At 37.1% G+C, this 14,593-nt stretch overlaps 1 protein-coding gene across 9 annotated transcripts in view; it reads left to right on the forward strand.

Annotated features, from left to right (window-relative positions):
• The window catches only part of PICK1 (protein interacting with PRKCA 1), a 282,950-nt gene that overhangs the window by 121,717 nt on the left and 146,640 nt on the right, over positions 1 to 14,593 (forward strand). For 8 of the 9 annotated variants that reach the window (XM_067147396.2, XM_067147392.2, XM_067147394.2 and 5 more), the window contains one exon: positions 50 to 161. In XM_067147396.2, the coding sequence (XP_067003497.2) occupies positions 50 to 145 (96 nt within the window). In that variant the 3' untranslated portion in view covers positions 146 to 161. Of the gene's footprint in view, positions 1 to 49; positions 162 to 12,393; positions 12,946 to 14,593 lie in introns of those variants that run through there. The other variant, XM_067147393.2, reaches the window with a different exon arrangement.

Here is a 14,593-nt window from a genome sequence, read left to right on the forward strand (position 1 = left end):
GTGTTGGAAATATTTTCTTAGTAATTAAAAGGGAATATGTTTGCTTTAGGATGGAGCAGAAGATGAAGATGATGAGGATCTTCTGCAGGCAGATGAGGCTAAAGAAGATGTGGTGGAGCCAACACTCATCCCCATAAATGACTAGGTTCAGTGTCTTGAAGGTAACAGAAACAAATGTCTCCAAGTTTTCTTTATAATCCATGCCATATGCCATAGAACTTTTAAATCTCATTTACATTTGATTAAGGTAATTGGCCACAAGTAGGGACCCCATATTTTTTCAGATTGGTTTTTCGTGAATTCTTATCAATTGTAACTCAACAGCAGTGATTGACGTGTAGCACACGTCATGCAGTAGCGTCTATTGCTGTGAAGTAATGTGTCTAACACATTCTGCCACATCTCTATTGTCGTTCCATCTCATGAGTTTCCTTCGATCTTTGTCCGAGACCTCTTCACAGCCATCTAGATAAAGCTTCATTTTTTTGTTTCATATATCTGTTGTTCCATTTTAATGATTTTTCACCTCATTATCGATGTGTAAAATTCATTGATTATTGGGTCATGCACTTTTCCGCAGTAGCATCGGTAAACAAGGATAATTTTTCTAGCATTGCTATACAGTACATATTAAATGAGTGTTTTAGTGATTATGAGGATAGTAGTTTTAATTTTATCAATGATTCTCAGGACAGTGATGTTGATATTGCTGAACTAGACACAAATGAGGCTGAAATGATACAGAAGAGACTGTTGTTTCCGACACTTCATGCTAGATGTGGTAGTGCTGCGTGTAATTTTTACTGGGATAACATGGGTACTTGCATAAGAAATAAACATTTTGTAAGGTCTTTTGACTCCCAATGTTTAGCTCTAAATGTCATGCAACCAGCAAAGGCTTTCAAACTGTTTTATACCGGGCGAGCTGGCCGTGCAGTTAGGGGCGCACAGCTGTGAGCTCGCATCCAGGCGATAGTGGGTTCGAACCCCACTGTCGGCAGCCCTGAAGATGGTTTTCCGTGGTTTCCCATTTTCACACTAGGCAAATGCTGGGGCTGTACCTTAATTAAGGCCACGGCCACTTCCTTCCCATACCTAGGCCTTTCCTCTCCCATCATTGCCATAAGACCTATCTGTGTCGGTGCAACGTAAAGCAAATAGCAACAACAAAAAAACTGTTTTCTTTTTTCACGTGAACTCACCCAGCTGATAGTAAAGGAAGTTAATCGCTACGCTTAGCGGTACATAAAGTCCTGAGGAATGTTATTTACATTTTGATCTAGGATGAGGAAATTGATTCTCTTCACTGAAAATGAGATGTGTGTTACTTTAGCCCTCATCATGCTGGCGGGAATAGTGCGGAAACTAAATTTTAGGTCTTACTTCTCAAAAAATTGTACCATTGTCACGCCCCTTTTTTGATCTCTCATATCTTAGACAAATTTGAATCCATATGCAAATTTCCTCTCTTCAACAACGAGACCAAACACACTATATGTGGTGAGCCAAGAAGCTATTTTCAATATTTATAATCAAAATTGGTTAGAAATTAACAGAGATGTGGTATTATAAAACAGTTTGGTGCATTTGGTGCGTAGGTAAGCTAGCCTTTAAATGCCCAGTGAAAGCTCCTCCCGCATCCAGTGAAGGCTAGATTTTCAATGCCCCCCGCTCAGAAGGGTAAATATCAATTGCATGATTTGTGAGCATTTTACCATGCAATATATCGTGAATTTTAGAACATTATTCACAAATTGATTAAGTGGAAACAATCAGTGTACATTAGAAGTCTGCCATAGCGAGAACTGATAACGACAAAGAATTTATTTAAACATAAGAGTTTCATTTTTGGTCCGTATTGAACTGAGAATAGAAGATAAGAAATGACTCACTACACCCCCAAACACACAAAGCGGCTACATATAATAGCTTAGTAGACCGAGCATTCAAAATTCCGATGTCAAGAAAAAACTTAAATAAAGAATTGAACACCATCCGCTCTATAGCAAAATTCAATGGATATAATGAATCCTTTATTGAAAGAATAATCAATAAATTCAGACACCGCCCAAAAACCACCCTAATAAAAGACAATACTAGCACTGCCACGTTTTCCACATTTACCTTCAATAAAGAAATTTACAACGTCACTAACGTCCTTAAAAAACACAACGTTAAAATAGCCTTTCGTACTAACAATAGAAGCACAGAAATTCTACACAACTCTTCATCAATAAATAAAAGTAGTCCTTTTTCTAAATCAGGTGTATATAGGTTTTCTTGCCAAGACTGCAAAAGTTCTTACCTAGGGCAAACAGGACGCAGCTTTAAAATCAGATATGCAGAACATGTCAATGCCATAAAACACAACCGTTTTTCCGCGGTCGGCCTACATATAAAAGAATTTAAGCACAACTTTACTGAAATAAATCAAGATCTTGAGGTACTAGATATTCTAAACAAAGGTTCTCTCCTAGACGTCACTGAAAACCTCTATATTCATTTAGACCAATATTTCAATCCCAACCTAAACTTAAATGATATCTCAGAGAAACCAAAGATCCTATTCGACTTTCTCATTGAATTTTTCAAAAACATGAATATCCCGAAAAACAGATCGGTCTTTCAGATTATGCATAATACTTTGTCACGCCACACACTTTCACCACATCACCCTCCATACTTCCCTTCCTGCCACTCCTCCCCTCCCCCCTCCTAATCCAACAATGGCCGCTCCCCAGACCTAAACTATACAACACGCTCTGTTTCTTCTTCATCTCGCGACATAGCTTTTCCGCCTCATGTCCCGCAATAAACATCACAGAAACCTGCCCCCCCCCCCCCCCCTACACGTAACGCTGCAACAATACACCACAAATACTGGCACAGTCAACCTCCTAACTCTCAAAAACGTATTCCTGAATACCAATTTTATATTCTTGTCGAGCTGAATACCGGACCTGTGAAGATTACAAGATTATTTTGTGCATCTACAGAATGGTGTGTTAATGAAGCTATGTAATATAGAGAGAGACTTTCATAGGTGTTTAAATGAAGAAGTCTATCATTTCAAGATCATGCTTTCACATCTCTACACAGTATTTAAAATACAACTCTTCTCAGAAGAACTCTTAACGTTTCACCTTACTCTTTCCTGCCTGCTGGCTCTTTAGAAATGTGTGCGCGTGCGTTTTTGTATTCAGGTATCATTCAAGGCAAATATTATCGCACTGCAAGTTGTGTGGTTAAGCTCATTTTTAATATGCATAACGATGCATTTGTTTCTACATTCGGCCCTGTTTTCATCTCCTCGTAAGATGTGTATTGTTTAATGCAACACCTTGTGTAAAAATTGGGTTAAATGAAGGAGTTATATCATGTTCATAATCATGCTTTCACGTCTCTGCACAATATTTAAAATGAAATTTACCGTTGGTCTTTATAGCTATTGTTGAAAGTGAAGGAGAATTTCCTGTTGTATATGTTTATCAGGAACTCAAGAGAGACTTCATTAGCTAGTCGGAACATAGAAAAAATATGATGAACTCTTCTCAGAAGAACTCTTAAGGTTTCACTTTACTTTTTCCTGCCTGCTGGCTCTTCGGAATTGTATGCGCGTGTGTTTTGTATTCAGGAATCATTCAAGACGAATATTTTCACACTGCAGGATGTGTGGTTAAGAATATTGTAATATGCATAACTTTCCCTGTTTTTATCTCCTTGTAAGATGTGTATTGTTTAATTTCCTGTTGTGTATGTTTATCAGGAACTCAAACGAGACTTCATTAGTTAGTCGGAACATTAAAAGTATGATGAACTCTTCTCAGAAGAACTCTTAAGGTTTCACCTTACTTTTTCCTGCCTGCTGGCTCTTTAGAAGTGTGTGCGCGTGCGTCTTTTATTCAAGAATCTTTCAAATTCAAATATTTTCGCACTGCAAGTTGTGTGGTTAAACTTTTGCTTTCTCAACGATTCATTTGTTTCTATATTCATCCATGTTTTTACCTCCTTGCAAGATTTGTATTATTTAATGTAACACCTTGTGTAATATGAATGCCTACACACTGGCCTATTTTCCCATTTTTTGGCTGATGATGACGCCAACACAGCGTCGAAACTAGTCCCAAGTGCAAATACATGTTATAAATAAACTATAACATTTTTGTATTGAAAAGGTGGACCCTTTCTAGTTTTTCCTATCTTCTATTTGACAAAGAATTTACTCGCTATAGCAGATTGTTATACTATTACATTTTTTTAAGTCAAGTAAAAATACACACATAATAAAATCGGTATGAAACGGCAATCTGCCAGGCTGACCAGAATAATATAAGACCGGTGAGGAAACTTCTATTTTAACATCTTTAATGAAACCAAGCCCGGCATTTCAGCATGTATACATTTCGAAAGAAGTTCCCCTTAGGAATAGTCCAATTCAGTCAGCTTTAACTTCAAGAATTACAGCCTTTCAACAAAGTGTTGGACTTATATTTTAAAACTAGCTACTTCAACAGCCATAAAAATAATACTTCAATATTTTAGGAAAACAAGCTTATTATTTACATAAAATAAGATCTTCTTTAAAGATCTGCAAAACTATAGTCTGTTTTAATAATTATTCATTTAGAAACATCAAAAATTTTATTCTTATACGTGTACATGTGCGTAAATGCCGAATTGTATGTTTTTTAATGATAATTTTTGACTAGGGATCCATAGATTTTAACTCGATATGCATGTGCATACCTGCAAACTTTTACGGTTTATCCGTACAATTTATGTAATAAATTGCAGCATTTTACGGTTTTACTGATGGACGGTGTCATTTTACGACTTTGCGGACAGAAATTTGAAACGTTAAGATTTGATATTCTCTCCACTTCCGTATAATCGATTGTTTGCATGGGTCGAAGCACGCTCGGTCTTGGTTGAAGGCATGTCCACGATAGTCGATAACTCATTCTATGATATGATTGGTATTTTTAGCCATGTGATGTTTGTGTCGTTTTTGGAATTGAAATTAAAGCCGGGATAACAGTTCTTCCGTGTGAGTCTTAGGTGTCGACAGGCTTTGCTCCGAAAATTCTTTGTTCCGCTCCGTTCGCTTGTTGTGATTAAACCTATAGTCTTTGACGTACTTTATTCATGAAGTTGGCGTTCCTTGGAAGTTTTGGCCTTTTAAGGTTATGACATATTTTAATGAAGTGTTCGAGTTTTTGTGTTATAACTTCGTGCTTCGCAGTTTCCTGTATTCGTTGGACTAATTACATTCGTTCCAGTGACTGGGTATACCGCTGTTAGCGATGCCCATTAAATTATAAAGAAGAAAATGAAGAAGAATTACATTCGTTCCACATGTGTGTATGTTTTTTACCATGTGCATATTCTTTGTTCACGAGGTTGGCATTGTGTTCATTTAATGGTTTAAGACTTTGTGTGCTTTGACGTGTTTGATTGCCTTGAGTGTTTATGTTATAATTTTATGTGACGTTCAGTGATCCAGGTTCATTTCGATTTTCAGTATATATCGAGACATTTGTTCTCGGACATTTTCATATGCTACATTCCTATTGCAGATTATCATGAATAAATCCAATAAGAAACAGTACTTCCAGACATGTAAAGGATCATATTCTGTTGATTTTCCGTGTCCACTAAAATCAAGAAAGGGAGAAAAATTTGCCTTTTGCACAGTATGTGGGAGTGATGTTAATATAGCATATGGTGGAAGAAATGATTTAAGTGATGATGAGTTAGTTATTGGCATTCAGACTTCGAACATAGTGAACGATCTCCAGGATAGGCTACAGATAAATCCTTTTTCTTTTCATCAGTGAGAAACTACTTTTGTACTGCCTGTGATTACATCATCAACAAGTTTCCACAGATGCACAGTTTTCTTCCATTCATTTTTTCTTGGAAAAGTTCCCTATCATGTTATGGAAGGAAGAGAATGAAACTACAGATGAGGTGATGAATGAGCTTCAGAGGCAGTTCACAGCTCTTCAGGTAGATGACACTTTGGCTGCAAATCAGGATGCTGCAAGTGATTCCAGTTGGGCACAAATATCAAGAATTCGTGGAGCCGATGGACTTCTTAAGTATTACCGAATTTCTAGAGTAATGCTCTCTATTCTCACCATACCTCATAGCAATGTAGAATGTGAACATTGTTTCAGCCTTGTGAAGAAAAATAGAACAGAGTTCAGATCATGCATGTCCAGTGAATCTCTGGAGTCTATTTCTATTTTGAAGACCAGGAGTTCTATTTCCTCTTATGACAAAACATTTTCTCAAGACCTTTTGCAGGAAGCTAAAAAGGTCACAACTATGACTTCAAAGTCGAACTAGCGTGTGATTTGCGGTGTGTATTATATTATTTCTTGCCTGTGTTATGTTAAACAAGTTTTATTGTGTAAAGCCTTTTTCAATTATCGCATATCTGCTTAATTTATCAAGGAAGTCCTGTCATGTATGTTCCAAACTAATATTCACCATGCCTGCTGCTGTTTAACATGGATTTCTTCTTGATTGTTATGTCATCTACAAATCATTGGCCTATGATGTAAGTAGATATGGTTTCATTGAAGTATTCTGTTTAAAGCATGAATTGAATGGATTGAAAACCATTACGGTATAAGTGACATTTTTTTAAAAATGAGTTAAGTGCAGGATGTAACTCCGGGAGGATGTATCCTTTCACCAGCAAAGAGATACAAGTGATAGCGGTTATATCTGCGATCTAGTGATGGGTGGTATAACTACAAATAGCATGCTTTATATGAGCGTTGAAGGTGATTAAATGCATTTTTCTCTGAATGACCAAAATGCTACTTATACCGTTATGGTTTTCATCCATTGAATTATTGTATTTTGTAGCCCAGAAGTATTATTATTTTTGTCAAGCCGGGGTATGTTGAAAATTGTTAGATTTTGTATCATGCGTGAGATTTACTGATAGCCCTTTTCATATGTTGCCAGGTATGCATGTGTGTTACTGGGATCATAAGCTTTTCAGTTTCTGACTAGAATTCATAGACAGGATTAGACACATGAGTATCATTTAGTGTTTTTTTAAATTAAATATATCCTTGTTCTCAATTTTTGTATTTTGATGGCTGAATATGTCTTTTAACGAAGACGAAACATGTACCATGATTCATTGATGTTATTCTGAAAGGTATAAATTAATTAGTATTGTAAAAGTGGAAATTTCTCAACAACAACAAAAAAAAACACCATAACACTTGTCATATAAAGCAGATGGTAAAAAATAAAAAAAATTTAAAAAAATTAAAAAATAGTTGACCTCAACGACACCTTCTTCAAGCAAGAACTTACAATCTCAGCACTAATGACCGATTGGACTGTTACAATGCAGTTCAACAGCTGCACCTTCTTGGTCCACACACTTCCAGAATGGATAAAGCATCATCCTGAATTTTCAAATTCTCCTTCAATTCTGTATCTTATTTCTGAGAGTCCCAGTTTATTGATGTCTAGTTTTGTCATTTCTGCTTTTAACATCTCTGTTTTTCTGGATTTCAGCATTGTTTGGGCATTCAATCTATCAATCTATCACCATTGATCTTCATTTAGGTCTGATGCCAAGTGGCAAATCAGTTGATTACCTAATCTTAACACGTTGGGTGCCACGTGCCGCCATATGGCGTCACAGTGGTCTTCAGATTTGAGATGGTGTGACGCCATATGGCGGCACACCGTTCTTGAAATCAGAGTTGGCGTGACACCGTATGGCGGCACAGTTGAGTTTCAGGCGATGCGCCGTAGATAATCAGCTGTGACATCTATGCGCGTAAAATTGGTACTACGTGAAGGGCGAACTTCAGGGTCTATTCCAGCTATGTATTTTTACTGTATGCCACCATATGGCGCCACAGTATTCTTCCGAAGCCACTGAGTGGCCTGTGGTCGTTGTCACAGGTGAAAGCGTGCCAGGCATTGTTTATTCCTCGTTTACGTACGTATTATCACTCAGTTTATATAGTTGTGCAAAAATATAAAAAATGGAAAATATTGGTAATAATCTTACGAGGGAACACATACATGTGTTACACTCGGATTCGGTTGAAATTTGGTAGGAATATTCGTGGGAGACAGTAGAATGCTAAGGTGAAAACTGCATGTACCCAGCGCAAGTTTAAACGCCAAAATTGAACAAATAAATAGTCATAAAATTAGAAGTGCCGCGGGAGTATCGGGCTGTGGCGGAGAGGTAGGGAGGAGCGAAGCAGCGGATGTGAACCAACCGGGCTGCATCGAGCTGCGCCAGCAGCCAGGTAGCGTATAGTTAGCGCGTTCCCCTTAACTTGCCGATCAGATGTGCAAAACGTAAATATGAAAACAGCACATGAAACAAGTGTACAAAGGACGATGTTTGAACAACGATGCCAATAAGGTTTGAAAAATTACGAGTAACAAGAACTCGGGCGTGCCGAGACGCATATTTTCAATGTCTAGAGTTATCAGAAAACTGTTATCAACAATATGTAATGTAATATAAGTACTTGTTTTGCATTTTACTAGGTTTTCATAAGTATTGCGTTAATTTGAATTAGAAAATAAATATCCCGTATTTGAAATTCGTATTGCACATTCCATGTCAAAAAATTCTGTGACACCGTATGGCGTCACGCTATATTTTATCTTTCCTAAAAATTGATGTGACATCATATGGCGTCACACATGACCATGGTATGGTGAGATAAAATTTACTTAGTACATCATATAAATATATCCCAAGATTATATAAACAGGCTACAACGTGTACAATTGCTTTGGCACCAGCGGAATGCAATTCAAAAACATGCCTGGCACCAGTGGAATAGTGTGCTACAATCGGCTCGGCACTCAACGTGTTAAATAATTCCAAAGAAGTTGGAAATCTGTCAAATATACCCTTTGATAAATTATTCCAATCACTAATTCCTCTTCCTGTCAATGATTATTTGCCCCAATTTGTCCTCTTCTATTCCAACTTCATCTTCATATTATGATCCTTCCTACTTTTAAATATTCAATTTAACCCTTAGAGTGCCGAGGAGCGTGATCATGCTCCTCCCGATTCCCGCTAAAATTGCTGGGAGCGCGGTTGCGCTCTTCTCGCTAGTGCCTTAATAAACACTAATCACTGAGTGTTGCTTCGTTGATGGGTGGAAAATTTGATTGTTATATGATAATATAGACACAGAATTTTCATTATTGCATGCAGGTTGTCACTACATTTGCTTGTTCGGTTTTCATGAGTGCTCGAACTTGGTGTAGCCTATGTTTTATGAAGTGTTGCTGAGAAGTCAGTGAAAATGGCAGCAAGTCATTATGCTGACAGTGATGTGTTCGCAAACAATGACGAGTTAGTGGAGTATTTGAACACTTCACCTTTTACTGAGAGTGATTCTGAGAATAATGACTCAGTAGTGAGGTTGTGGTGGGAACCGTGCAAGTAAGTGCTGCGAATATATCTGATAGCTTGGAGGAGTCCGAACTTTGTGATGATGCAAATGAAGGTCCTGAGAATGAGGATACTGAGCTCGATAGCTGCAGTCACTTAAGTGCGACCAGTATCCAGTATTCGGGAGATAGTGGGTTTGAAATTGTGCAATTGTCAATACGGAAATGAAGATTATAGATTACGATATCGTAGCCAACCAGGCAAAATGGAACGCATATAGATTTCGAAACTTAAAGATCAAACTAACGAATGCGATTAAGAGCATTGTTTTTCTGAAGGAATGTCTAAAAAGTGACCTAACACCTAAATTCCTGAGAAAATATAACAATAAACACAGGCACACCAAACAAACTCATAATACGCAAAAAAGAACAAACATAATCTGGCTGAAAGAAGAAATAAAGTTTTTATACCGTAAAAAACAACATCTTAACAACGAACTATACCGAATACATTTAAAGGCATCTAACGAGTTACCACATAGCTATTGGGACAATTTTCAGCAGATCACGACAGAAAAAATCAGGAACTTAGCCACCAAAAAACAGAATACACTAAATAAGAAGTTAGAAGCACTTAAACAACCATCCAAACCAAACCCAAAAACCGAAACTCCGAACACGAACTCTCCTACCTTTCCCAATGAAATCACTGAACACAAATTCCACCCACCCGTAAAAAATCTCACAAATACGTCTTTTAACGAAATAGAAACTGTTATCTTGAGCAAGGGACCCAAACACAATTGGGGTAACACATCAACTTTCCAGAACATTACAACTACTATCACCGAAATAGAAAACGCCATACAGAAAATCCCACATGAGCTACGAGACGAAGTCAGATATGATATTAAAAAAAGGCTCCCACAATATATTGACAAAATTCACAGTAACTCCCAAAATAATAAATCAACCAATAAAGTACACATAAACAAACTCAAAGATAAGATAAAACAGAATAATCTACTAATAACGAAAGCCGATAAGGGCAATACCATAGTTATTATCAACAAAGACCAATACATATTGAAAACCAAAGAATGTTTTCAAGATAACACTTTCCTCATCAAACGTAAAGACCCGACCAATAACATACAAAGGAACCTCAAAACCTTATTAAAAAATACACACTTTCTTTTAACAGAAGTAGAATCCTCTAAACTTATAGCAATGAATCCTCAAATACCTACTGCTAAAGCTTATCCCAAAATACACAAAGAACATATTCCAATGAGACCTATTATTAACTACAGAGCAAGCCCAACCTATAAACTTTCGCAATTTATTCAACGATTTCTCAAAAAGCACTACGTATTCTTAGCTAATAAAACAGTACGGAACTCAGTAGAATTTTGTAATAGGACAAAAGGATTAAAGATTGAACCATATCACAAACTCGCATCATTTGACATAATAAACATGTACCCAAACATTCCCACAAAACGAACAATAGAAATCATTGAATCTAACCTAAAAAGTCATAGCAATCTAAGCACTTTGGAAATAGAAGAGTTCATTAAATTACTTAATTTTGCCATTAGTAACAACTACTTTAAATTCCATGATACTATCTATCAGCAACAGGGTTTACCAATGGGATCTCCCGCTTCTGGTATAATTGCCGAAATTTACATAGACTATTTAGAGCACACATTCATCAACAAAATAGACCATATATTTTTTTGGTGTAGATTTGTTGATGATATCTTTATCATCCTCGACAATAGATCCACAAATGAAACTGATATATTAGATAAACTCAATACAATAGATTCCCATATAAAATTTACCATGGAATCCGAAAACAATCACAAACTGAACTACCTGGACATAACGACAACTAGACATGATGACCACCTTTCTTACAGAATATACAGAAAACCCACGCATACCTCAAATACAATTAAAATGGATTCCGTTCACCCCAACATACACAAAAGAGCAGCCTACTATAGCATGATACACAGAGCATTCAATATACCGTTAACAAAAGAAGATCTAAACAAAGAATTACAATTAATTCATGACATAGCTAAAAACAATGGATTCAAGAAAGACATGGTTAACAAAATCATTCACAAAATAAAATCCCAACCCAAAACCAAACTAACAAAAGTAAACGAACCCAAGAAAGACTATGCACTATTCACTTTCAATAATGTACACATATACCCCATAACTAACATTTTTTAAAAACATAACCTAAGAATAGCATTCAGAACTACACACAATAGTACCAACATCATACACAATGTCAGGACAATCAACAGCAACAACAAATACAACCACTCAGGGGTATACCGTATCAAATGTAATAACTGCGAGACCAGCTATATCGGACGTACCGGTAGAAACTTCCTAACCCGATATAACGAACACATAAACGCAGTGAAACACAATCATTTTTCCTCAATAGGACAACTTGTCGCAGACTATAAACACAGTTTCACAAACATCGATAACGATATGCAAATCCTAAACATAAACCCCAAAGGCCCTCTGCTCAACATAACAGAAGAATTTTACATCACTCTAGACCAGTACACCAATCCAAATTACAACATAAATGAAATCACAGAAAAAACTAACATCATCTTCAATACAGTTATCCCCGCCCTAAAAAACCCTTACCTTAAGTTAATCGATAAACAGAACGCAACAAGCAACAGAAAAACACCAAACAACACACCCAGCTCCATCCCTACCCCCACAACAACAACTCTCCCTACCCCTCCTTCCCTTCCCCTCACAGCAGCTAGTATAAGCCCAAGAAGAACACGAAGTAGTACATTACAAGCTCGCATGTCAAACACAACTCAGCTACACCAACAACAGTAAGTACATATTCCAATTCACACACATAACCCTTAGACATTCCTCCACACAATATCACTTATAACTCAATCTTATCTTCCACAGATAAACATAACATCATTGCACAGCTACAAATGGGAAAGGAGCCACTACTTTGAAACCAATATCATCCATATTTACGGACGCCAAAAAGACAACATGAATTGGTTCTAATAAAAGGGCAACACACACAGCAGAGCTGAACATATTTTACTTGAATTTCATCCATACATTTGGCACCTTTTTAAAATTGAAAGTGTTTTATCTCACATACGCACAGGAAGACAAAACTTTTATCCATGCAATTTTACAAACTCTAAGAATAGCAGCTGAAGTGTACAACTGTGAATAAGACTTAAATACGGAAGTTAGTCGATGTATTGACCACCAAGCAAGAATGAATGTTCATATGCATGAAGTGTTTTTATATATTGTTTTATCTTGTACATATATATAAGTTAGTTTAGAATAAGACGTGTTTTATACGCTAGTTTTAAGACCTTCAACATTTTAGACATACAGTTGCAATATTGTACAGAATGACATATACGCCAGTTCACGCTAAGACGTGCCCCATTTGTATGTAACTAAATGTACATCATCATCATATGGCATTCCTTCAACACCACAATCTTAATCAAAGCTTCATTATATAATATGTATGTATGGTTCAGCTGAAGATGACCTTGAATATGAGGTCGAAACCGGTCCTGTAGTTTAATATATACAATAAATAAGTATTGATTGGTGGAAATCCTCTCCTATTTTTAATTGATGATGATGATGACGGTGATCTGTGTTTCGGGAGGTTTTCGTAGGAAGTGATACTCGTTATCACCTTGCTTTGGAAAATCCAGGCCCAAAGCATGTACCGCCTTGCAACCTATTTCGTATTTTAATTTCTTCTTTACTCAGGCTCTGTGGCAGCTGATGGTGACAGAAACTAATAGATATGCTACTCAATTCTTGAGGTCAGCATAACAATTGAAGCCGAATCGCTGTGTAAAGCAGTGGCAGCCTGTTACTCTAAAGAAAATGAAAGGTTTTATCGCTGTGTTGTTAGAGACGAGGATTACACGCAGACCGACAATATCTTCATACTGGAACACTGATTCTCAAGTCATCCCATGGTTTTCAAAGATGTTCTCAAGGAACAGATTCCAGCTATTATTGAAATTCTTCCACCTAGTGAATAATAATTTGTTGATTCCACCAGGCCATGAGAATGGCCCATGTGCTTGCTTCAGTCCTCTTGTGGATCACACCAACAATTTGTTCAGACACCATTACACTCTCCATCAACACCTTAGCATAGACGAGTCACTTGTTGGAACATAATGTCATTCCTCTTTGTTGCCGTATCTTCCAAACAAAAAACATCACAAATGGAGGATAAAATTCTGGAAGTTGTGCGACTCAATATCACATTATTGTTTGGGTTTCTTCTGTTACCGCGAAGCAAAGAGCGATGTCGATAGGAAAATTATACAGAAACATCGACTAGCATTTCTTGTTGTGACTAAATTACTGGCGATAGGCAATACGAAATGGAGGGCTATCATGTGGTAACTGACAATTTCTTTACTATGATTAGTCTGGCCCAGCATTTGTTTTCTAAGAGCACATACTTCACAGGTACTCTCCAGTGAAACAGGAAAGATATCCCTTCAGACCTGAAAGGTAAATTTGCTATTGGTGAGGCTAGGTACTTTAGAAAGGACGAGGTCCTGTGCTAGCTGGCTACCGGGAGAAAAAACCTAAAAAAACATCCAGTTTTGCTCTTGTCTACGCATTCCATTGCTGAAAGCAAAACTACCACCAAACCAAGAAAGAACAGACCTACTAAGGAGGTAATGAAACCAACAATTATACACCAATACAACGAATTTATGAGGGGTGTTGATGGTTCGGATATGATGCTATACACTTACCTAGATGAGTGCCGGACACTCAAGTTTTGGAAGAGGGTTGTCTTTTCAATTTTTGCGAAAATGGTGTTGAATGCATATATTATCTATAAGGAAATCTCTTTTACCAAGAAAATGACTAGGTTAAAATTTACATCTTCCATTATTCTTGAACTCGAAAATGAGTGGATGTCAGAAAAGAACCTCTTATCTCCAGCACAACATTCAACACATCGAAGTCCTCCCGGAGCGTTACTGGAATAACGTCCGGGACGTAACCCAAAACGATGTGCCGTGTGTAGTGAGAAAGATGGTGGACCAGTAAAGAGATCCCATTTACAGTGTGTAAAGCACGAACA

The sequence above is a fragment of the Anabrus simplex genome, chromosome 5 (genome assembly GCF_040414725.1).
Source record: "Anabrus simplex isolate iqAnaSimp1 chromosome 5, ASM4041472v1, whole genome shotgun sequence".
NCBI lineage: Eukaryota > Metazoa > Arthropoda > Insecta > Orthoptera > Tettigoniidae > Anabrus > Anabrus simplex.